Below are 25,527 nucleotides of genomic sequence, written 5' to 3'. Positions count from 1 at the left end.
CCGCAGTCTAATAACGAATAAGGTAGCAATTTCTTTCCATTGTATTAGGTTGTCCGAAAAGTGTCTATCTTTTACAGGCACGTCTTTTACAACGACGCATCTTTATACAAACATGAAACTTAATCTGTCGAACGTTGTGATCTTTATTTTGATAGAACAAAATGGATCATACGTAATTCGATAAAATAATATAAAACGGAATGTGTTGTGCATCCATTATTTCCTTATAAAACGAGAGAAACGTTTCGGACGACCTAATATGTCTAATCTCAGGGTAAAGAGAGACTTTGCGCGAAAACGCGTCGACATCTCCGCTTTAAGTCGAAGAGAATCGCGTTCCCTTTGCCGTCCTTCCCGTGATGCACCCCTCGTTCGCGAATTGCGACGACGCAAAGGGGGCAAGAGAGGATTAAAAAGAAGCGTGAAGAACTCTCGAGTGCCAGGCTTCCCTCCCGAACCGTGGCGCAGTGGACCGTTTCGCGAGAGCGGAGCGGCGCGACGAAACGGTTAATTCGATTCGACGATCGTTCGCCGCGATAGCGAGCTCGGAGCCGACAACTATCAAGCGGCGCGTTAATTGCGTTCAAACGAACTGTCAGCGCGTCGACACGCACGCGCGCGCATCTGAGCGGCGTCCCGCGTGCAAATACGCGCATTATGATTAATACCGTCACAAGCGGCTCTAGGCGTCGGCTTGTCAGCGGTTTGCAATCAGGGGATAGGCTAATTACGCTCTCTCTCTCTCGTCCGAACATTCACCTTCCTTCGTTCCCTCTCGAGATTCTCCTTTTTTGGCTACGTAGCTTTCGATTCGACCGAATGCTACGACGAAATTAATAATAACGGGTTAGCCGTCGATCGCTCCGAGTATTAGTTACGGCGTTTCTTTTGTCTTTCATCTCCACCGGTATCAACGCGATCGTTAAACCTATCTTCTCCGTGTTCGCGAATGTTTCCACGGCTCGTCTCCGCAGGCAGTCCAATAATAGCACCCACGTGATTTACAGATCCAGTTTAGCGTGGGTGGGGATCCAACAAATCGAATCGGTTACTCGTTCGCGTGTTCGAGGAATGTCGGATCTCTTTCACGTTCGCGTGATAGTCCCGCGAGGTAAAAGAGGACGATCGTCTACAGTCTAGGCGGATAATCGTATGTGGAACGCGACAGCCGACTCGACAAGCGCGTCGATTCGTTCCTCGAATCGGCCGCTCGTGCCAAACATCCTGACCCGAAAATGGACCCTTCTAACGACCCTCTTACGAAACGATACGGCCACGATCTCGGCGGTCGGCTCTTGGCTCTGGTCCGGTGTCCGACCACCGAATAAATTGGTCCTTGCCTGTCGCGCGCCGATCCGGATGAATCATTCTCTCGGGTATATCTGTTCTCCTCTGTCTCCCGCGACGGAAGGAGACGTCGAGGTGGATCGAAAGAAGGACGACAACGGACGAGGAGACCTCGTAAAGTCTCTCGACTCATAAAGCTCGCACGGGCGAGAACGCGACTCGTCGACTCGCGACAGGGTGCCGTCTGCAGATCGCAGAAAAGAGTCGTCACCTCGTGAACGAGCGTCTTTGAGACATTCATTTTATTAACTCGACAACGAATTACTTACGGCCGGCGGCGCGGCTCCACCGGGCGCAATTTCATCAGAAGCCGCGATAATTATCGTTTGAACGATAATTAATGCCGCGCCATTAACGACGTCGCGCTCTTTATGCTCGCCTCGAAATTTTCGCTGCCGTATTTTTAGGAACGACGTCGCTCCCCGACCGTTTCCGGGTCATTTACTCCGCGAACCACCCCCTTCGCCAGGATTATTTCGATAGCCGTCGTCGAGTCGACGGAAGATAACGAGGAAGAAGGCGGTCGACCATATCGACTTGCAGGGGGCGTGAACTTCGTCGCGATGACTCCTAGAAGCGACGCGTTACATATTAGGCCGCCATGCGGTAACGAGCGTAGCCGAGTAAACTTTGGCTGCGACGAAACGCGATGATTAATTAAAAACATAATTAGTCGCGACGACCGGGATCCACCCACAGCCCGCCAATGTACCGTGAAATTGTCAACCATCTTGTTTCCCTTTCCTGCCTTTCGCTTCGTTCCGTCGTCGTCGTCCGATCTTTTTCTGGCCCTGGCGATCTCGTTAAAGGCGGGCCCGTTCGCTCATTTTCTCGGGTCTTCGTTCGGGAACGCGCGCGATCTTCGTGGAAGTATCGAACGTCGTGACTAACGAGCTGCTCGCGAGTCTCTTCGTCTAATTTGTCTCATCGATCGGAGACCGAGTCGCCTCGTTACGTCCGCTTCGACGTCCTTTTTTCGTATATTTTTTCGCGCATTACGATGAACACGACATGGCTCGTCGTAGACAAAGAGCAGACCGAAAGCGTAGAGCGAAAGGTAGCGTTGATTCGGGGGAATACCGATTCTAATGATAAAATATCTTTCCTCCCACGTTCGCTCCCTTCTTTGTCCTTATTTCCGCGCGATTCTCGTGTACCTTCGCGACGGCCAAGATATATTGTTATTAAATGGTCTCCCTTCGGCTGTGCGCGCACGCTAGTATATTACGTCGCGGGGCTTCTCCGTTGCCTTCACACACGCACGCACAACAGACAGCCCGCACGCAGTGCTTAGCCTTCCGCGTGTGGAACTGCTCTCTTATTTACGGTCGACTGGCATGCGAGTTTGCCACCAACTTCCGCTCAAAATTCGTCGCGAGACAGAGACAGAAACAGAGACAGAGAGAGAGAGAGAGAGACAGAGAGAGAGAAAGGGAGAGAGATCGGAAAATCGAAAACCTCGAGGCGAAAGGGCTAGTGGCCCTTGAAAGTTGGAAGTTGGGAAGAAGTAAGCGAACCACAGGGAAAGAGTTGCTCGATGGGTGGGGGAAGCGAGGAGAAGAGGCGGTGGGGAGGTTAATTGAAAAGCAGTGGAAGGGTGTCATTAAATAAACCGCGGACGAACGTTCCTGCGGTTCCGCGGCACTACCGTTCGCAGGCACGGTTTCGCCGCCACTTTTGGTAATGAACTAATATTTGCAGTGTGCGTTCGGACGGCGGTTTCCACGCGTATACGCGGCTAGTGGCTTACCTTTTGCCTTGTCCAGACGCGCAGTAGCGCGCGGTGCGCGCGTCGAAGGGTGCGCTTGCCCTGGCAAGGTTAGCCTTGGACAAATACGCGACCCTCGCGGTGATAGCCATGTACCAGCGGGGTTTTAAAGGTTAGGGAACGATCGAAAATTCAATCATGTCGCGGCAAGGAAGCTTCTACGCTGCGGACGATTATTCGTAACGGTCGTTGGACGCATCGACGAATCGGCTACCAAATTCGATAATACTCGGACGAGGAACGACGAGGAAAAGAGGCGCGGAAACGTCGGTGACAAACGAGCCGAAAACGGTCACTCGAGGAGGGTAATCGTTTCCCAATTGAAATCCAATAGCAAACGACATACAGGCGGTGGCCCTCGTCCCTCGAGAAGGACCGAACGTCCATTGCTGTGTGCGTCCATTGATCATCGGTCTAAACTGTTTCTGACGCGAATTATGCGGAAGTAGGTGAAAAAAGTGTGGGCTGGCGAAAGCAATCGCGAGTCAGCCGCTCGGTCCGTGATCGTCGGTGGCGCGAACACTCGTGGAATTTTCAAGAATTTAAATAATATCCTTTTATATTATCGAGGATGCGCTGAAAGTAGCAGCGGGCAGGGTCGTAGGTTTTCGCGGCGGCTATCATAAATCCAGCGGTTGCGCTGCCAGCGGAGAGAGAGAAAATCTACAATTCTAAAGCTTTCCATAAAACACTCGACAAAACGCTTCGCCCGCGGTTTTCGAGTGGCTACCGGGCCCCTTCTCCATCACCTCCCTCTCCACTTTTCCCGCGTCTTCCCTGCCGCGTCGGCCGCCTGCCTCCGCGCCGCCGCGAATCTGTTGAAATATGTAAAACCGTGTAACCTCTTCAATTTACATAGGAACGCGTGGGCGCGCTGTTCCCCCGGATGAAAAGTGGCCGATCCTCCTCTTATTAATTGATCGCCCGAAATCCGCCGATCCACTTTCTACCCCTCCGTGAAAAACCCTTCCGTTCATCCTTCTTCCACCGACCAGTTTCGTGGTTTTCCGATTTTCTCCCGGCTAGACAAAGAGGAAGAGAAACACGACTGCTATTTGGTCGTACGGCCACGAGGAATTTCATGGGTGGACAAAAACAGCAGCAAGACTAAAAGGGGAACCGTGACGAACGATGCGGCGGCGGGGAAACGTTGTCTCACGTGATAGACGTCCATCATCGCGCACGACGAAAGCCTTAACGTCGCGGACGCGACACGTAAATACACGTGTGTATCGCCGTTGATACAACGATCATTTTTTTCTTCTGGCCGTCGACGATAATCGCAGTCGCTCGCTTCGTTTTCCTTCCACCTTCGCCTCTTTCCATACCGTCTACGGTTCTCTTTCTCTTTTTCTCCAGCCGGTTTCTATATAGGTTTCTCTGGTGGCGCGTTCTCTCGCCGCTATCCGTGATCCAGGGCGACGGCACGCCGCTGCCACTGGTATTTCGAAACTCGCTGAACAAACAAGCGCCGATAAAAGTACCGCGGTATATAGTACATCTGGAAGTAGGGACCATCAGTCACGGCGCATCTGCGAACCACTTTCCTTCCCTCCCCCCGCCGTCACCTCCACCGCCGCCGCCACTGACTCCTCCGCCCGCTCGTTTTCCCTCGCGCTCCGACGACCCCTCCGGGAGTGCAGCGGGTGTCCCGAACTTCTCCTATCCACCCACCGCGCCGCTAAAAACCATTTGTCATCGGCCGCGTAAATATGTTCTCGAGCGAAACGTGCGTTCGACTTTTTTCTCTCGCCCACGGTGTTACGCTCCGCTCACGGAAATTCGAGTCCACGCCAAACGATGATGGTCGATCGCGACGCGACCATCCATTTCCTGAACGCCTCCTACCTTTTTCCATCGAAAGGCGACCGGAATCGCTCGCGTTTCCATACGTTTCTTTGATCGTGCAAGGATTTATAGACTCGTGTCGCAACAACTATCCGACTATTCCGATCTTTGCTTCATTGGCTGAAGTAGAATGTTCCAATGGCGTGTATATTTTCGCAAGCTTCCGCAACCAAATGAACCCGCGCGATAGTTCCCTGGCATTGTACCAGAATCTCTAGTATCGTTTAACGCGAAACCGAGTAAATAAGCAAGCACGTAGGAGATCGACGCCGGAATGGCAAGTAACGAGCTACGGCTACGCGGGCAAAGTTTATCTTTATTTCGGCGAGCTCCGCGTCTTCGCCAGGGGAGTAGCTTAAAAAGTTGGTCTAATAAAACCCCGGCCCATTTGTCAAGGGGTGTTGTAGTCGGTTCCCGGAGGCTGTTGCGAAATGTATGTAAAACACATCTCGGTCGGCTTGCGGAGTCGTAACACGAAGCGCGGGCGGCTCTGATGGGCCGACATCTAAAATAATAAAAGTTGCCTCCGTCATTTGTCAACGGTTCCTCTAAGGAGCGACTACTTCCAACGCCACCTCGTAATTTCGCGATGTCGCAGCTGCTACCCCCACCCTTGTATCCCTTGCTTTTTCCACCCCGGAGATGTTACGCGATTCCCGACCTTAATTTTCCTGACACCCGTCACACGGCCGCTTCTTTTCCCCGAGAGCGCGATTTATTCCAAACTCTACGCGGCCAATGTGTAAATTTCAATCTTCTTCCACTTGTTTCATGTTTGACCATAATATATTCGACACGCGTATATACTTTGAGAAAACAATTCTCAGTGACCGAGTAATTTCTGCGATCGTAATTTCTATTTCGAGAAGTCGATGGTCCCAATTGTGGAATATTCCAGGCTGCGTCACCGATCTCGCACGAGTTAAGATGCAACGATGTTCAGCGTAGATTGAAAAATATTTCTTTTCAATTTGGAACATCGGTTGAACTTTGAGAGGATGCAAACAGTCGGCTGTGCTGCTAGACGGTTAGACAAGCCGCGTTCCGCTGAAAGTTTAATTAAAAGCGAGCGTGTGGGAGCGGCGCGGCTCGAAGGGAAATAAACCGATACTATACTGACCGGTTGTATGGTGGCGCTCGGAGGTGACGCGAAACGAGGCTTCCCGGTTCTTTATGCGAGCCCGCTTTAATCCTTGGACGAAGGAAGACGCGTCTTAAAGTGAAATAATAAATAAAATAATACGTCCGGGGCGTCGATGTCGGCTCGCGGTCTCGGCAATAATCTACGGCAACGAATGTGCCAGACGACTTTTATGAAACGTGGGCCCCTTCTCTTTCAGCCCTTTTACGCGGTTGAAAAATAAAATCCTAACCCTTTCCCGGCGTTCACCGAGCGAGAAATAGGGGGCGCGCGAGAGACGAAACGGAGGCGGCGGGATAAAACCTTAAATACGACCGCTGAACACCGGGGGCCTACAATAAAATTCTCGTAAACCATTCGCTCGAATAATACACCTGCTTTGACCATTACTTGACCGAGCCAGCTCTCCGCTTGCTTCGGTGCAACTTTTTCCCGCGATTTTCTCCTGTGATTTACAGTTCGTACGAACCGTATTTCCAACTCGTCCATGAATTTAATTGGAAAAAGTTGATCGTTCGATCATCATCGTTTCTGCCATCGAATTATCAGGTTCCTAGGCAAACGAGTGATTTTCTATGCCTTTTCGACGAATTTGAAACGAGAAATTTCGTTTTCTCGATAGGAACGACGTTCGCGCACTGAAAGAATGATCGAGCACCCGGTGCTCGGGATAAGCGGTCCCGGTTGCTTCGTTCCTCCAGTTTATTTTCCAAGTAACCCTTCACATTGCGCTAATGTATTTCTTTGAAACCGCTATTCACCGCGTCGACGTTTCAATCCGGTCCATTCAACGTCCTCCAGCCGTTTCCCGGCTGAAACACTCACCCGATCGATCTAACTACCGCCGTCTATCGTGAATTTTCACACGACTTAATCCGCATGCTTTCACCCCTCCCCCCTCGGTGACTCGTACTTTTCTGCTCGCTGTTTCTATTCCTTCCTCTCACGCTCCGTCTCCGCTTCCTGCCGTCGTCTTGCCACATGCTATCGATCGAAATTGTAACCAGAGAAAACTCGATCGACCAGGTGGTGCGTGTATATACACGATCGTCGTCGTCGAGAGGAAGAGGAAGGACGAGGAAAGGCACGAGGAGACGCGTGTCGCGCGGCGACAAGGGGTTAGCGCATTCCAACTCGATTCGATGGCTAACAGGTCGCCGACAAAGGGAAACAGGCGTTCCGAGGGGGTGGTGGGCCCCGTTTGAACCCCCAGGATCGCTAAATATTTCATTTCGTATCCCTCGAAACGTTTAATCTCGGGTCAGGTGCGCGCACGCTCGCGATCGCGTTGCACGCGCGTTTGTGCGCCGTCGATGACAACCATCCGGCGGATGCACGAGCTTTCTCTCTCTCTCTCTCTCTCTCTCTCTCTCTCTCTTCTCTCTACTATCTTGTCTAGCGATGCTTCGAGCGATCGGATCGATCCTCATCCCCTTCGTGCAGCGTTCGAATCTCTCGTTTGATTTCTTGGAACTTTTGTTCTTTCTGTTTTTCCGTAAAGGTTCGCGCGCGGAAAAATATAGGCGCCGGCAGTCAGCTGGAAAATCATTCCGTAACCGAGAGATGTTCGATAAATCGCAGGCGTAAAACCGTGCCATCGGTTATATCGCTTAGGTATAGCTTTGTGCCTCAGCTCGAGGATCGGAAACTTTCATTATCGGACTGTTCGCCAGCTTTCACCCTCCCCGTTACCCATCTTCGTTTACATTTATGATTTAATATGATCGTCCATTGTTGGGTCCCCTTTGATTCCGCCCGCTCGTTTCCCCTCGCCCTCGACAAATATCTCTTTCTCTCGGTTCCCGTTACGTGTGTAATTCGAACGCCGACCTCTTTACCCGCTTTTCTCTTTTGTCGTTTCCTTCGTGCTATTGGGATCCGCAACAAGCACCCTATCTTGGGAAATCGAGAGTCTGGATGGCGGCAAAGAACCGAACGACACGCGGGGGAGAAAAGAATCCCAATTTTCTGGAATCGCGGCTTCGGCGACGCTTTCGAGAGCCGAGCTTCTCCTACCCGCGGGGGAACAAACGTGCAAGTTCACCTGGAATATCGGCGACACGGAAACGCAAACGCGAGACGAAACGATAGATAGGTAGAAAGATAGATAGAGAGAGAGAGAGAGGGAGGGAGAGAGAGAGAGAGAGAGGTCGAAAGAGAGAGGTCGAGAGAGAGAGGACAAAGGACGACGCGCGCGGAATATTAAATTCGCGCAGAATTCGAGCAACTTTTCAACGAAGCATTATGGGTCGGCTATCTGGATGATGTAGCACCGAACTTGGGAAGACTCGACCGAGTGAAACCCCGACTCTTCTGCCGTTCCACCTTCCCCATGCTCGTTTTCGTCGTTTCTTCGCTCGCACGCGCGTCTTTCCTCCCTTCTTCTCCATCCGTTTTTCTCTTCCTCCGCCCGTTGTCTCTCGTTCCATCTTTTTTCCCCTTTCCCAGCGGTCGCTTTCCCTCTCTAGGCGTAGCTTCCAGGGTAGCAATCTTTTATTATTAGCGCAGGCTTTACCAGACAATGAAACGAAAGGAACGGAATATGATATTGTAGTACAGAGGCTCGGCGGAAAGGGAAGCTATTGTCGGTCTCTTTGAATTTTAAAGTCAACGATCGATACGGCTCGGGGGATGCGCCTTTAGCCATATAAACCGCTCCGCTCGCCCCCACAACCCTAGCCCAGCCCTCTTTTCTCCGCGGTACGTTCGCCCCTTGCGGTCCCTTCCATCCTGTTCTCGCGACTCTCGCTCTCCCCTCCCCCCCTCTCCACAGCCCCTGTATCACGTTTGTTTCGAATCGCCAAACGAACTCCGGTTTCGGTTCGAAACGAACCATCGTCGGGAGACACGTGGGTTGATACGTGTAGCCTCTGACTTCTCGCCTCTGGTTCCCGCGAGCGAAGGATCAGCAGCCCCGAGCGGAATCGGAATCGGAGGGCCGTCAGCGAAATTGTCGCCGGTAATGATAAATTGCGCCCCCGGCCCCGACGAAACAGCCCGTCCGCACGAGTGCCGACCGACCGTGCGGGAATCAAATTGCAATTTGTTATTTGTAATTCCGAGTGTCGTTTAATATACTCTCCCGCGTTCCTGGCCACCCTTTCAGACACACTGGGACGAAGGGGTTAGAAATTAAGCGGAGCTTGATGAGAAAGCGTAAAGGTGAATACGCGTCTCACCACCTTTTGCCGCGACGCACTTCTCGTCGCCACGAATCTGCCGCGTAATTAAGCGCGACAACCTTTATTTTTACGTCAACGCGAAATTGTTTTCCGTAGCGTCTCGAGCAGCTATTTGCTTCGGTTTCGGTCCGATTCGTTCAGGTATCGTGCTTCACTTTTCTCATTACCGTCTCGACAGGCGATTTAGACGTAAGTAGTATTTACGTTGGCCGATTTATTACAGTGATCGATCTCATGTACATCTCGAACCGACCGATCGTAACCACGAAGATTTATCTAATCGCGATAGAAAGAACGAAGCAGTAAGCAGAGATAGGAGGCATAGAGGGATGCGGTGGCTGAGTAGGCAAATATTCGATTTTGTCTATTCAATTTTCCAGAAAAATAGTGCGTCGTTTCCCTCGCGTGTTCTTCTTCAGCCTCATCCCCCGATCCAGGCATTATCGACGCGAGGTAGCGACAGAAGGAGGCGATGGCTGGCTGAACGAAAGAAAGGAATAAGTTCGATCAGTCAGAGGGTGGCAGTTACCGTTTCGGTTATGGTTTTCGGAAGCGTCGTCGAATCCAATTCTTGCGCAAACCAGATAAGCGGCCTTTTACGCGTGTATTTTCGCACACGCGTCGCGCGGCCAGAAATAGGGGTGCGCGTTTCGTTCTATCGCGGACAAGCAGATTTCCACGCGACAGATATCGGTCTCTTTTTGTCGATAAACGATCGCCCCGCGTGCCCCGTTATTTTCTTCTTCTTCCATCGTTTTTCATCCTTCTCTCCCGAAGTAACTTCCATTCGCCAGAATATTCTGGCATATCTGTGCTCTTTGGCTTAAGGCTTCGAAGCGATCCTACGTATCCTTCCGTGTGTACACCCCCGATCGTTCTTTATTTTTCTCGTTCGGCATATTTTTCTTCGATCTACTCCGCAGGCTGGCTCAGGGCGGCAAAGGGGACGATGGGTCGAGGGTGTACGAAAGGGGATTCGTCAGTTTATTTGCGTATTGCCTGGCGGCTGAGCATCGAGCCGTTCACGGAGCGGAGAGCTCGAACGCTACGCTTATCACCACTGAACCTTGCGTTAAATCTCCATCCCTCGAACCTTTTTTTCTCTGCGAAGATCGACCAGAGTTTCTTCGTTCGAGAGAAACGTTCATTAGATATCACACGCTGTCAGATATCAAACGAAAGATGGTAGAACGTAACTCTAACACTTAGAATTTGCGACATTACGTTCGGAGACACCGTCGAAGTTAATATAATTTCGCTTTAGAAAATAAAAGGAGAAAGAAAACGAGGGTATATAAAATAGACGAGGGGATGGATTTGGGATAAAAACAGGCGAACGATTCGGTGCCGCGACCCCCGGTGGAAATCGGTCCATTCGAAACCGCGATAAGCCATGTCGCGTTCTTTCTCCACTTCCTCCTTTCTCGTTGTAGGGGCGGAGATTCGTGGGCTGAGCTCCCAGAGCGACCATCGATGGCCCTTAATCGAGCGATCCGCCGCCAAAGTGATTTTTATTTTCCACGAATCTTGATTTATACGGGAAGGCTTTTCGCTTCGACCCTGTGTGACACAACGGAAGAGTGGGCTGGGTGAAAAGGGAGAGAAAGAGAGATCGAAGACTGCAGTTTCACGCGCATACGCCGCCGTGCGGTTGCCTTCACGAGGGGTTACCCTACGCGTTATCTCTCCGTTACGCGTTGGCAGGCATATGGCTGGTCGACTGCAGGGGGCGTAGAGGCGGCAAGCGACCGGGGGACCGGCTCATAATTTTCAGATTTATGTACAAATGTTTCTGGCGAAGCGGCCGAGCGGTCGCTTCCTTCTTCCTCTCTCTCTCTCTCTCTCTCTCTCTCTCTCTCTCTCTCTCTCTCATGGGGAAGATATCTATCGTAAAGTTTCGCGGAATTGAAAAATGCTTTCGAGGCTTTCTCGCCTCCGAGTACACAGCCGAAGGGGCGAACGTCAGCCGACGACGGGGATGACGTATCGTCCACGAACGCGATCCACACAGCCGCCTATCTTTCCGGAATAAATGATTCCTCTCGCTAACACGCGTCTGTTTCTCCACGCTCCCCCAACTGCGACGGATTTATCTCGGGATTTCGCGACATTGACCTCGTTTGTAACTTTCGGAAAGCAGACTTCTGGTACAATTAAATTCCGTATCATATTTTACTGTAGTTCGATCGAAATTGAAACGTAGATTAAGAAACACCGAGAGAATCGTGTTTTAGAAGAGCGAGCAAGGATTAAGGGTTAAACAAGCATCGAAAGCGAACCACTCGCGCTATTTCTATTCGAGTCCCTTCTAAAATCGTGGCCACATGTTACGCCACACGCTACGCGTCTAACCTTGAGCTAACGAGCGGAGGGGCCGAGGCGGGTGGTGGTAGAAAAAGAGTCGCAAGAAGGAGATCATTCCCATTCGCAGTCAGCCATCCGACCAGCCCGACCAGTCGGTCCAAGTGGCGTGGAACGAGAATAAAAAGCGCTTAGAGCCGTATAAACAAACAATTATTCGTCGCAGCCAGTCGTTCGCACCTCGTTCCCCGACTCACGAGTTTGTCGGACAAACTCCAACAGGCATCGAGCGTGAAGTCATCGAGATTGTGAGTTCCTCCAGGCGACTGACAGCTTCTCTGTCCATCATGCAGTTTACTTTCTTCTCGCTTTTCGATTTTCACACTAAACCACGTGGTTCCTTTTTCGTAACGTGGTAGTGAATCGCTCGTCAGGCTCGCGTTTGCGAGGCGCTCCAAGGATCGAGTCGGGGCAGTCGTTCGTCTAAACGGTCGGTTATCTAGCCGGTCGATCGGCATTGTCTTCCCTCGGCAGCCCCGGAAGCCATTCGGAAGCGAAATAGAGTGGGAGAGAGAGAGAGAGAGAGAGAAAGACGGGGTTTCGAAGCGAGTGATCGCTGCGCGGTGCGGATCAGAGCACGATCGAGCAGAAGCGAGAGGCTGAGGAAACAATTTAGCTCGATCAACGTTTCTAGCCGGAATCTCAGGCGTCGTCGTCTAATTAAACCGCTGTCCTGCGCGGATATAAAGTCGGAGGTTATCACCGGCGCGCGGTATCTGATCCCCGGCCCCGGCTTAATCCGACTGTATTTCCAGCCGGAGCGTTTTAAGCGGCCGTCCAATACACACGCAGCCATGGACTCGCGTGTACGTATTTACGCGGACACGGGCGAGTATATGAAACGAATAGAAACTCGGGTAGTCTCATTTCCTGTCTGCGGGGGTCCCGCAGGGGATACATAATTAGCTGGTTCGCCCGTTCGTCGGAACGCCGACAAGACGGGGAAATGTAAGAAGACCTTTCGTCGAAGAGCGCTCGCCTTTTCCTCCTACCAGAACACGCCGTTGCTCGTGTCGCTTATCGATTGCTCTCGGAAATTATCGTAAAACGGAAGCAAAAACCAGAGGGCGGCAAAGGCGAAGGAGGGGATGGTTGGCGACCGTCGAGCGTCTCACGCATTGTTTACCGAATTTTCACCGGACGTCCCTCGAAATTGAAATTATTTTTCAAGGAGAGCGCGCGTAAATCCAGGCGTCGACACGGTTCGGTTCGTTTTCTTCCCTCCCGTAATTCCCCGAGCTGACAGCACCTCTCTCTCTCTCTCTCTCTCTCTCTCTCTTGCTCTCCCTTTGCTTCGTCGGTTAGGCCAGTTTGGCTTAGGATGAACTCGACCGCGAGAGTATTAAAGCCAGCTACAAGAAGACGTACAACGAGAAATTAATCTCAATCGTCGCTGGGCCTCGGCCCCGTCATTTATCACGACTCGTTACCGGGAACGAGCGGCCGGAATCCACGGATTGATATGAAGTTAGCAACGGTAGTCTGCGCCCGATTGTGTCGTGACTGCCGCTGAGATCTATTAGTCAAGCGGGGCCGAGTGGCGAAACGGAAAATGGAAGAAGAAACCTGCTGGCTGGAAGCGGAGCAGCGTGCGCCCCCCTGAGCATCCGACTCGAACAGACACGGAGAGAAAGCGAGAGAAACGTGTAGAGAGGAGGAAGAGCGAAATAGAAAGGGAAGGGAGGAGAAGGGGAATTGGAAACGGAGATAAAAGAGGCTGGAGCGTAAGGTCGATTTAGTGGGGGCGCCATGGGTGGGCTTTGTCGCGGCGAGGATTCGCGCACGGTATCGTTGTCATAAGTATGTACCCGGAAAGATCTTGTCCCGATGACAATGAACTCGCGTAAACGTCGCAATTAACGCGCTACCGACTGGGAAAGCTCCCTTTTTGTCGACGCAACGTGTCCCGCCCGACTTCATTCACTTTCGAAGGGCGCAGATCAAATCTGCATAAGTATGGGACTTGCCGTTTAACGAGTTTCCAAGGAGCGGATCCAGGCTCGTTTTTAATCGTAGCTGTGTCGAACATGTTAATTCGCTCGAGTCGACGAATACAGATAGAGATATCGGATGAGCGGAAAAAAAAGACTTTCATGTTTCTAAGGTTTATCTTTAGCACGATACAATCTTTCACTTCAGTTCGAAACAAACGAGAATTTCAATTCGAAACTAACGAGAATTTCAATTCGAGGAAACGTTAACAAGTGTCGCAAGGGTGCGATTTTGTGACTCGCCGCGAGCCAGACGTCTTATTCGCCGCCAGCGATTTGATCGATGAGCAGAAGAAAAGCTGGAATCTTAGGAATTCGATGATTGAATCAGTCTGAAGACCCCCGAATCCGAGTGGTTGCGCGCGGTTTGATAAATGCTGTCCGTCTGCCGATACGTCGGATAATATTTGCGAGCAGATCCGGTAGAAATCGAAAGGCAGGGGCGACTGGATCGAGTGTAATTCGATTCCTTCTCGGCCCTTTATACCGTTCGTCCGGAGAAGCAACGTTCTGACACTCGTCCCACAACTCGACCGATGCCTTCTCTCCATCTCCGAGCCAATCTCTGCCTTCGTCCCTCGTCACCGACCTCTATCTTGAATTATATTTCTCATATTTTCTCCTTCCACTATCTCCGGGACCTGTAGCCACGTGAAAATACAAGAAGAAACGCGTTCCTGGAACGATTCTTTCTTCCTTCGCCAAAGGAAGTGTCACTGATTGCGAGGCGAAATTCGCGATATCTTTTCGGTAACACGATCGGCCAGCAACCTGGTTCCTTGGTAATTACCGAGCTAACACGGAGGAAAGGACGTAGAGAACCGAGATGAAATAAGGAATATCCTCGAAGGATGAAGGCTCGCCTTCGCAACACTCGTTACGAGAACGAACCCCTTTCGCCTCGGATGTCACGCCAGCGAGGGTGGCGTTTTCGAGATCGCGTACTTTGGATCTCGTTACTAAAATCCCCTCTTCTTCCTTGTTTATTATTTCGACTCGTGGAATTTTCAGAGACGAGTTTCGCGACAAACGACGAACGTTGAAGTAGAGGAGCCCGAACCAACCGCCAGCATGGTTCATCCCCTTTCGGGCTGCGACCGACAAGGCTGTAACACAATCGCGCCTCGGATTCCAGAGACGTAATTAAAATTACGACGGCATGGGTCAATCGTCGCGCGTTCCACTCGCAACGACGAAAAGCGAGCCGGTGACGGAAAGGAACGAGAGGACGGGCGAATATCGACGTTCGCGTGCATCGTTTATCGAAAAAGCCGTGGCGGCAGGGTCGCCAGCATACTTTCGCCAATTAGCCCGGCTCTTTGTCCTCTTAAAATTACAACTGTTCCCTGTCATTATCGGAACGCGCGTTACGCGTACACGATGCTTTTGATTTTTCGCCAAAGTAACAAAACGCGGGCAAACAGCCCGACCGCGCGTTCAACGATTCCCGCCGAACGAGCCGAAAAAGCGTTGATTAAAAACGCCACCGGAATGCATGGAACACCGTTTTCAATCGCGGCAATGTGTACGAGGACCGGTGTCGCGAAAATGGTACGTCGAAATCGCGAACCAGCTCGATTCCAACATAACGATCTCGAATCGCAGGTCGCTTCCTTCGCGTTCGAAATACGCCTCTTAATGAACTCCAGCTGGGCAGGCAGCCCGTTTCTCGGCATTGGGGCAGGAATCCCCGCGGAGTTCGTCATTACCGAATCAAAATTAAAGGCAAAGATCTGGAGAAGGGTATCGTTCGTTCAGCTTATTAGTCGCATACGTACTGTACCACGCTAATGGATACGACGGGGATTGATACGGTTCAATCATCGGTAGAGGATATGGATGCGTCTAAAATAGCTGCTTCCGAAGCGAGGGGAGAGCTCGTATCGCCTTTGTAGCTCGTCTTCTCTATTATAGACCGAAGAGGTTTCGATCCATCCATCCGTTCCGTGTTTCAATAAGATTTACAATCTTCTGCCACAAAGTCTCATCGTCTGTGAATCTCGTGGGATCTCGTTAAAAATCACACTCGTACTCGATCTAACTGACACGGTAGCAACGCCAACAAAAACATCTCGGATCATCTCGCGAGGTACAAAGATGCGGCGCAACTCTTCGCTTTCTGCGAAGTTCGTGGAACACGAAATTCAATAGGGCTGAAGCTATTGGTCCCGAGGAAAGGAAGGCAGCGTTCGCTAATTATTCGCGACTAGAAGCAGAGATTGGCCGCGCTCCGAAAGCCGTAGGCACGCCTAATGAAATCCATGATCTATTAAGGTGGCTGTGAGAGCGTCTAGGCGTCTACTCATGCGAAGCTAGATAAACGCGCGGCTAAACGCACATTTGCGTGCGTAAACGCGCATACAAACGCTCCATGGCCGGAACCGTGAAGACGCCGAGGCGACTGACGATGTACCTGCAATATTCGACTAATTAGAAATTTAATAACCCCGCTGCTCGGCTGTTGCAGCTTACGACGACGTCCCGGCAAATCAACTTCACCCTCTCTCCCACTTTCTCTCTCTCTCTCTCTCCCCTCCCACCCTTAATTTCAATGTTTTTTCTTTTCTTCGCCAACTCGTTCCTTTCCCTCGACCCTTTTCTCTCGACCGTAGTCGCTGGAACAAGGCTCCGCTATTCTTGTTCCCATCCGAATTTGCTGGACCGACGAGTAAACGGGGGCCAGGTCCAAACGGAGGCGGACCGAGATATCCATCGGTCGTCTTAATCGACTCGCATTACCAATTAAAATTTAATTATCCCCGAAATTAAGTCGTTACGATATCGAAGGCGCGCGAGCGCGATCCGTCTATAATTCTGACGTTGCTGTCGGCGATGATAGCGAAGGGATGATGGCTGGTTCTTGCGTATTTCGTAGCTCGTATCTCGTCGGGAAATCGACTTCTCCGCAAAATTTCGAAATCTCGCAAAATTGGTCGTGGAACGAACCGCGGCGAGCGCGTCGCCGAGCGACGAGGTACCGCCGCGTATTTCGTAGTCGTCTTCTCGAAAGCATCTCCCGTGGAAAGGGAAACGATGGCTCGTCGACAGAAGAAGAAGAAAAGAGAAGGGAGAAAAAAGAAGGATATGGAGGGAGAACGAGGGGAGAAGGTGGGGATCCTCTCCTCCATTCCGCTTAACGCGGCCGTAACTTATCGCTCGTAGACGCACGGTATTTCTCTCCGGCTCTTTGAAAGCATTTTCTCATTAAAAAATTAAGGTTCGAGGGGTCGAGGAGGGAGGCGGCGGTCGGGGAACTGAGCGGGAGGATGTCGGGGGTGGATGGAGGTCTCGCGGGTTCGCGCGCGGAGCGGCAGCCGCCAGTGAAGAGGGCGGTTTGCGGCGGGGGACGGTCGGTGGTGGGTCGGTAAGTGCTCTGCGGCTCCCAGATGCGCCCAATATTATGTTTAATGATATTAACTTCTTACTTAATGGTCCGCGGTTCGATTCGAGGTGCGAAGAGACGCCCTCGGACCGCGCGGCCTACCCCGACCCATAAAAAGAACTATACCCGGGAGAATAATTTGCAAGACGAGGAAAGGAACGTCGGGATTCGGAGGAGGGCTAACGAAGAGGTGCGGCAGGAGGATCTAATCGTCCGGAAAACACCAATTTTCGACTACTTCGCGTGGCTCTTGGAAAATAAATTCGTAAATACACCCTCGATCTACACCCTTGGAAATAATTTCTTTCGACGACCCGTTACCCCCCTCTCTTCTGTCGTCGCTGTCTCCGAGGACTCGCCTCCGTCTCGAGGTTCGGGGACGAAAGAAAATTTCGTTTGAAAATGTGCGCGCGGAGTGTTAAAGAGCGTATGGCCGGTTAATGTCAGTCACGGCATCCGGCCGCGAATCTTAACGATTCTCTCCCTACATACCGCGCGGCTCGATCCATGAGGGTCGAACAATATAGAACCAAGATTAAAAGTTTCGCGGTACCGAGGCGTAAAGACCGGCTGGTGTAGCTTAACGAGCCTGGCGCTCGTAAAGACGAAAAAAACATTCGAGGAAACTAAAAAAAAGAAAAGAGGGACACTTGGCACGAAAGTTTCGCGAGGCAGGAATAACATCATCGCCCGCGTTAGTGACGCGATTGTTTCGCGATAGAGTCGACAAGACGATTCGCTTTTGAATCGACGAGGTAATACGAGAAACTCTCGACTCATCGGTCACGGCGTCCAAACGAAACGTGGAAAGAGGATACGCGCGGTTCGTTCTCCGTTACTACCTGCCACTCGGGCTCTGATGGAAATAAAAGGTCGGAGGGAAGCCGGTTTTACGCGAGAGCGTGCGATCCCCCGAGGCGATGTGCGACAGCTCCGCATAGAAAAAAAGAAGCGAATCGATTAACAGCGATAATCGGATGGAACGCGCGGCCGACAGAGAGACCGGCACTTATCTTCCTACGCGGTCGGCTCGAACCAAGACTAGAATAATTATTTAATTAATGGCCAGCGCACAGGCCGAGAGTCCACCTCCGCTTTGGCCGATTCGTCGCCATCCGCCGGAATCGATACTAAAACTTTTCCCTGTCTGTTTTGCTGTTTGCAGGCTCCGCGAGGAAAGAGGAGACGCCGAGAGAGCACTCGCGTTGGACCAAAAACCCAGGGATCTGAGCTCGCACAATGGTAAGATAAATACGCGTACGCTCGTTTACCGTAATTATAGTAATCGGCCGATAATACGGCGAATAACGCCGAGTCGTATTATGGGCCGAGCACCATTACGCGGACGATGAATCCTCCTTCTCCTGGCGACCGGCGATCCTCGTGATTCGAGGCCGTCGTTCCTTCGCCGTTCCATCCAGTGGAGGAGGATGCTTTTGTACTTTCCTTTTCGATAAACAGCCTCGAATCGAACGTTTCTCTCGTGGAACGAAACGTTCGCGCGATTTCCACTTTGCCTATGACGCGTACGAGATTATTCTAATGGCAGAGAGCCTCGAAACGGAACATCCCTCCGCAACGGGGGTACTGGCCATCGCTCGAGGCCAGGACACGAGTTAACCGAGCGTGTCCGGATCGCGGAGGACCAGTCCCTTTTTCGATTTCTTTATTTCTCATCGCTGGGCCGGTCGAGCGTTTAGGCGGCCTGGAGAGATTAAGTCCGATATCGGGTTACGGGGCACCTCTCGGCTCCGCCTTTCTTCTGATTCTCCGTAATATTTTAATCCGTTCGATCGGACCTTTTATCCTGATGGCGAGTGTGCGCGGTCCTAGGCCCGGCCAGCGACAAACTGGACGTTTCGAGTTCGAATCCGATCGTGTTCAACCCGCGGGCCCCACGGAACCTGCGGGCTTCGTTTCTTCGGGGATTTCGACGCGGACGTCGATCGTGCTTAATCGAGCGCGGCCTACCGCTGGCCGCGATCCTCGCCTCGAATCGAGACTTATTCGCTCGTCGACGAACCACACGGTTGTTCCACGATGCAGCCACGGTCGAACCACGAGCTGGCCCCGAGCGATGCGTCATTCAGTTTGGCGTCGCTGGCCAAACAGTATCTATCCACGTCAGGATTAAAATGCCGGGATATCAAATACAAGGGGAGCGGGTCAACCGTGGAAATTGGACGGTCTGTTTCTTCTCGTATAAGCGGAGGCAAATAATATCCATCAATCATTGTCGATCGGAGCATTCTATTCTTCGAAGAATCGTATAAGCGCGTACGAGATCGTTATCCAAGGCGTAGACAGACGATAGATTCACGGAACGATCGTGTTAACAGGTTCCTCGAATGGTCACAGTCCCGTGCTGAACCTGTCGAAGACGGCGGGAAGCGGAAGCGTGGGCGAGCACTCCGGAAGCGAGGCAGAGGCGTCGCACCGTTCGCAAGACGACGAGGAGGAGGACGACAATCTGTCCGAGGACCTGGACGATGACAACGAGAAGGACGAAGGTGAGAGAGCGTGGCGTGGTCGGATTCGTCTCGTGGAAAATGCCGCGCGACCAACCGATCTCCTAAGCGTCGATCGATACGTCGACCAAGCCGATCGGTCGATCAATTAAAGCCAGGTAGAGCGTGACGGTGAATTTGACGTGTGCCGAAAGTCGAAACGATGTTGCCCGTTCCGCGCGGCACGCATACGTAAAATAATTATATCGAATGGACCGGACAGACCGCGTTTAAAGATGAGTTCCCTGGGACGACTGGTAGGTCAGACCCTCTCATCGATCATCTCGGGCCCGCCGCGGAACGACGTTCTCTGGGATTCGTCTTTCATCCGGCGTTCCGAACGAACCGAGGTCTCTCCTCAGCGGTTGTCAAAACTTGTCAGCCGTGCACGATGAAATTTTCACCGAGAGGCGTTTGGAATTTTACGCGCTGCACGTGTCTCAACTGCCACCTTTTTTCCTCCGTCTGTTTCCTTTGCCTTTCTGCTTGTCATGCGTTCACGTCGAATCAGATTGCACTAGAGAGATACATCTCGCGCAATTTTCCTTTTAGTCGATGGTTGTACTTTTTGCAAGTCATTTACGAGCGTGATCAATGGCGAATAATTAAGCCTTCTGGATTGAATATTATCTTCGTTCTATGGTTTGAAAACTCACCGGATCTCGATATTACGGGAAAGAAATTTGAAGAAGTTTTAAGAAACAGTTGTACGGTTCCTTTACGATTCGAAGCTCTCCGAAAAACTGATATGAACGAGATTCACACTGGAACAGCATGAAAGAAGCACCACTGGTGGAGGGGCCCGTTGGTCGTTAGACTCGCATCTTCGGTATTTAGTTTCATTTTAATAATGAAAGATGGGTCCAGATAAAAATCTCGGTCCGTAGCTCGCGGTGCTATCTCGACTGTCCCGGCGCTTCGATGCACCGAAGCGTCATAATCGCGATGATTTCTAATCGATTTGCCGATTGTCTGCACGCCACGCGTTAATTGGATATTCCAATTAGAGCCTGCGAGTCTTCACCTCGGTTGACACAAACGGAAAAGAACGTCTTTCTTCCTTCCAATCTCTCGTCGTACCACCAATAAAAATACTACTGAGAAAAAATGACAATAAAAAAGGGAATCGTGGAATCTCCCGCCCCCACCTGCACCGACAGGATATGCATATGTCAAACTCCAAAAGAACATAAAACTAGCAGGACGCGATTAAAAGCGAGGCCAAGGACCCGGACCCAGAGACGAGAAACAGCAAATGTTCGGTTAGGCGGGTGGATTAGAGGGGAAAGGCTACAGGGTGGAATTAGCGGGCCCCTAAATTTCAGGAAAGACACGAGTTAGACGTATAAATTCTGGTGGTCGTGTACCGGAGGGGGCAGAAATCCGTGTCTCGCAGCGTGTCGTATACATCGGCTACATCCTACCTATGGTGCTCGCGGTGATCGAAGTAGAACCCCATCGAACGTCCGTGGGAGTGTACACGCCCGTGGAATGCAGTTCTGATTTAATGAGACGCGCCGCTATCTCGCTCTCGTTCGTGGAATCCGATCTACCGCGATTCGTTCGTTTCTTGCTCGACTTCCTGGAGATTTCGTCCGATTCCTTTTAACCCCTTCTTCCCGGCGAGATTCTCGCTAAGCGAGAAGAGCTCGCGAGTGCCGCGAGACTCGCGAAATTTCTCGTCCTCCTCGGGCGTCCTTGCCCGTTCGCGTCGGGCAATTCGATGGGGAAGACGTTGGCCCTTGGCCTTCGACGCAGATAATTGTAATGGGTTTCGAGAGAAGGAGGCCGGAGCGCGGCGATGGAGCGACCATCGAGAAGAAATCGAGAGGAAAAAGGGTGAAGGAAGAAAGAAGGAGGGGGTGGAGGAGGGCGACGAAGGAGTGGAAGGTTTGTGCTATCAAAAGGTGCCGGCGGATCGGCACCGAAGGCAGCCGCGCGAGCATTAAATCGGCCAATGGCAATAAGTAACCGAATGCCGTGGCGTTGTAGGTGCGCGCTGATAATTAAAAGACGATACAATAAAGCACGTATCATTGGCCATAAAGCAGCCGGGGCTAAAGCCCACGGTGTGGGCCGTAGGAGCGCGCGGACCGGTCACTTAAGCTCGGAAGAACCCACGCAGACGTCTTGTCTCGCCACTCTCTGGACCTCTTCGGCAATAACCATAAGGCATCCTTTATTCCGGCGATCCCCGTGCCCCGGATCCTTCCACGGTGTCCAGAGCCACGGTTCCTTTCGTTCCAACGACGAAAACCATGCTTCCAGGCTAATCGTCGATAGAGAGAGAATAACGAGGCTACTCCCGCCTCTTAGCCGGAGAACGACGAGTCGCGATCTCGAGTAGAAAGCAGAAAAAGAGTAACAGAAAGAAAGAAGTGCGTTCGAGCAGAAACTTTATTCCAGGGACCGCGCGTCCTTCGTGGAATCTCGAGTTTTCCATCGAAATTCCCTTACCCGCGGCGCGATACCGGAGGATAAATCGCGCGGCTGGAAACGAACGACAATTCGGTGTGTTCGTTCTGGTTCCCCCATGGTGCCGTACACATCGGATCGGCTAATCGATCGGCCAAGTGCCGTTTTAATTCGCGAATTTAATTCGTCCGCGATGACGTTAAATCAGAGACGTGGCGAAGGGTAACAAGTAGTCGTCGCGGGATTACGGCTTTGGAACACGCACGCGTTGTAAGTCTCCTCGAGAGAGCGGCCGGCGCGAGACCTCCCTCGAACGTTGTTCCACGATCCTTCGGCGAAATTTATCGGCGACGCGTCTCGTATACGCGCGCTCATGCCGAACAAAAAGTCGCGAAGAGACGGGCTAATAGGCGAGTTCTCGTTGCCGCTCGTTCGCGTGTCCGATTATTATATGCGCATTTCCCCTACACTGATCGCGTTTTCTACGTTCTTCACAGCGGATCCGCTCGTAAACGATCGAGGACGATTTAATTGCTTTGAAAGCGCGATGCAAGTGCTTGGTAAGAAAATCCTATGCGAATCGGCACAATGTTGATCGAATCGAAGAATCTTACACGTATGTGGGTAATTTTTTCAGATCTGTCGGACGTGCCGGAGAACCTGCCACTTCCCGCGCCGGGATCCGAGAGTCCTCAGGCTCTGAATTATTCCCAGATCGCCTCCGCGGCGGTGGCTGTTTCACAGGGAGGCCAGGATCCCTCGGTCTCGAGTACGGAGACCCTGCTCAGGAATATCCAGGGCCTGCTCAAGGTCGCGGCCGACAACGCGAGGCAGCAGGAGAGGCAAATCAACTACGAGAAAGGTCAGTGGCATGGCTTTCTTAACGCGTCTCTAGCCGAGGCCGCAATTTCATTATCTGCCAGCTCTCGCGAAGCCGCATTAAGAGACATTAGTCTCTTCACCGACCCTTCCAGCCCATTTTCCTTTCTTTCTTCCTCCCTTCCTTTCTTCCCTTCTTTGTCCATCGCTCACTCCTTCTACTTCTGTTGACTCCTCTACTTCTGTAATTTGTTCGGCGTTCGACTGTCACGGCGCAGTATCGCCCGTGACATCCGGCGCTGAAACTCCACGAGATGGATCCGAACACCAGCTTCGCGGTGTCGACGACTAATTTCAAGGTAATAACGCGTTACTCTCGCCAGCCATTAAGGTTTAAGGATCCACGGAAAGAGTAGCAATTTAGGCGCCGTTCGAGTGCTGTAATTTCGCCTAGCTCTGTCTCGAGTATGTCGTTACCGTTTGGTTCTCGTACCATTTCCGATGGAACGTGTTATTTTAAGGTAATCCGAATACCTGCTTATCGCAATTTTTATTGAAAACCTCGCCGAGAATTTAGTCGCCGTTTAGCGTTTGTATATCTCGTGGAAAAAATCTCCAATCTTCGCAAAGACGATCGATCTCGAACGCGAAATAAGACTGACTCGCAAAAATCAATCCGCGTAAAGAAACGTTTACTCGTTGAGATATCGTCGTTGTATCCGTGGCGGATAAGCGACGCGTGTCTTAAGTAGATAACGGCCGGACCGAGGTAACGCGATTAACAAGGCCCTGCGAACCGTGGACTCGCGTCGTGTACCTCGCCTTCGTTCTCATTAAGCGCGTGATAGATCGACTCGTGTTATTATTATTAGCGTCCGACATGCAGCGTCTTGAGACCTGGAAACATCCGAGGAAGAGGTGTAAAGAGAAGAGAGAGATCACACGATCGGATGAAGACGACGAAGTGTTTAAGTCACTCGTCGACGACGACCCTAGCGTTTCTGTGAAGATCGTCCGGCACTTTGTTAAAGATCGATCGATCGATTGGACTTTCTTCTCCAGGCGGCATAATCGCGTGCCTAAGAGGATTCGTGTTTCGACGTCCCGGCGTCGATGCTCGCGATTTACTAATCGCAATCAAAGACGCGTAATCGTTGTACGATCGCCATAGAATAAGAAGGAAAGTGGAACATCCTGTCGAACGAGTTCTTTGTACGCGAGTATTCTATATACTACGAGTACGTAGCGTAAGAAAATTCTAATAGAAATACATAGTGGTGTCGAACGCGTAGTATAATTCTTTCTTGGCCCAGTTCTCGAGGACCACGTGTTCGCTCGCATTCACTCTGCGTCGACCTCTTCCTCGCCGAAGCAAGGACACGCGACTCTTAATATATTCCAGCCGAAACGTAAAGCCGGCCTTTAATTGCCCATTAACGGCGGTATAAAGTGTCGTTTCCACGGTCGTCGAGTAACGCGTGTTCACAGCGCTTAACGACGTCGAAGCCGGACGCGGCGAGTCCCGGACCGCGCTCCCGTACCCTACGTTTTTCCTCGCAGCGAAGAAGAAAAGTGGCATTCTTTCGGGCACGGTAAGTTCCCTGAGCGCGGTATCTCTCAGCGGCGATCGCCACGAGGAGACCGTCCTTTGTTTCGCGACCGGTCCAGCGGCCGATTAAGCCGGGAGTTTAACGCGAGAGGACGTTCCGCGTCTCGAAGCCGACGCGTGTCCAGCAACGAGTTCATCTTCCATGCCGCGCGACGTCCAAGTCGGCTTAGCGCGGATTCCTCGTGTCCACGAACGTTCGCCGAGAGACGAGCAGCAAACGAAGGGGCGAACGTAGAGGAACTTTCGTTCGCGAGTCGATCAAGTCGATAAAGAATCGAGGAGAGAAAGAAGGAGATCGCTGGATAAAAGGACCGACTCGAGACGCGGATACGCGTCAAGAGAATGAAGACGAGATCGTAGGAGGAAGAGAGGAGGGCATGAATTGACAGCAGATCGACGAAAATGCGTAGCCTGGAGGACGAGGGCCAAGAAGAGGGTGTAAGAGGGCCGATTTAATACTCGAACGAACCAGCAGCTCGTTTTACACCAGATGGTTTTACATACGGCCGCTATCGTGTTACCGAGCTTCTCCGTATGGCTGCATTGGCCGCTTCGACCGGGCCCCCTAATACGCGCGGACGCGCAAACACGAGCGAAATCCTCGGAGCGGCGCAGTGATCGACGCCCTCCTTTGGAGAACCGGACTCGATCTTGCGTTTCTTTGGAGAACGAGCACGGAACGACCAGCGAAACCGAGCGGATTTTCGAGAAGGAACGCGGGGTGGTATCCAAAACTTCGTTAAGTCCACCACGAACGCACGAGTAGGTTCCCTCGATGAAAAAGGAAAAATTAATGTAAAAGTGGCTGAAAGATAGAAAGAGAGAACTCACGGCCTCGTTCGGTCGGTAAGTTACACGATGCACGGGAGAACAATATGAGCTCGCCGGATGCTGGCGAGCAACGTAGGTGCTCGCTATCTTCGATGCTCACCGAGATAAGGGTACGAGGGGAAGCCACGGCGGGAGCGCAAAGATTGTGCGCGCCTCTTCTTCGTGTCCACCGCACGGGTCCGCACACATAAAGGTATACGTGGACGTGCACGTGGATAAAGAAAGGAGAGAGAGTCCGTGGCGGGCCGGTTGCTTAAGGCCCGCCGAGAGAGCGGAATAGAAAGAGGGGATTGAGTTGTAGCCGCGAGTGGAGGATCTTATGTAGA

General features: G+C 51.7%; 1 protein-coding gene and 1 long non-coding RNA gene across 6 annotated transcripts in view; one reads left to right on the top strand and one right to left on the bottom strand.

Annotated features, from left to right (window-relative positions):
* LOC138181668 (uncharacterized) overlaps positions 1–25,527 on the bottom strand; it is a 121,102-nt gene that overhangs the window by 4,782 nt on the left and 90,793 nt on the right. The window lies entirely within an intron of this gene.
* Positions 1–25,527, top strand: part of dac (dachshund family transcription factor) — a 143,961-nt gene that overhangs the window by 72,170 nt on the left and 46,264 nt on the right. For all 4 annotated transcript variants that reach the window (XM_069116685.1, XM_069116686.1, XM_069116683.1 and 1 more), the window contains 3 exons: positions 18,186–18,262; positions 19,360–19,530; positions 22,580–22,804. In XM_069116685.1, coding sequence (XP_068972786.1) covers positions 18,186–18,262; positions 19,360–19,530; positions 22,580–22,804 — 473 coding nt within the window. The remainder of the gene's footprint in view (positions 1–18,185; positions 18,263–19,359; positions 19,531–22,579; positions 22,805–25,527) is intronic.

This window comes from Bombus flavifrons, chromosome 7, assembly GCF_040668555.2.
Source record: "Bombus flavifrons isolate JBK064 chromosome 7, iyBomFlav1_principal, whole genome shotgun sequence".
Classification (NCBI taxonomy): domain Eukaryota; kingdom Metazoa; phylum Arthropoda; class Insecta; order Hymenoptera; family Apidae; genus Bombus; species Bombus flavifrons.
The sequence above is the reverse complement of the archived record's forward strand: the minus strand, read 5'-3'. Positions and strand labels throughout refer to the sequence as shown.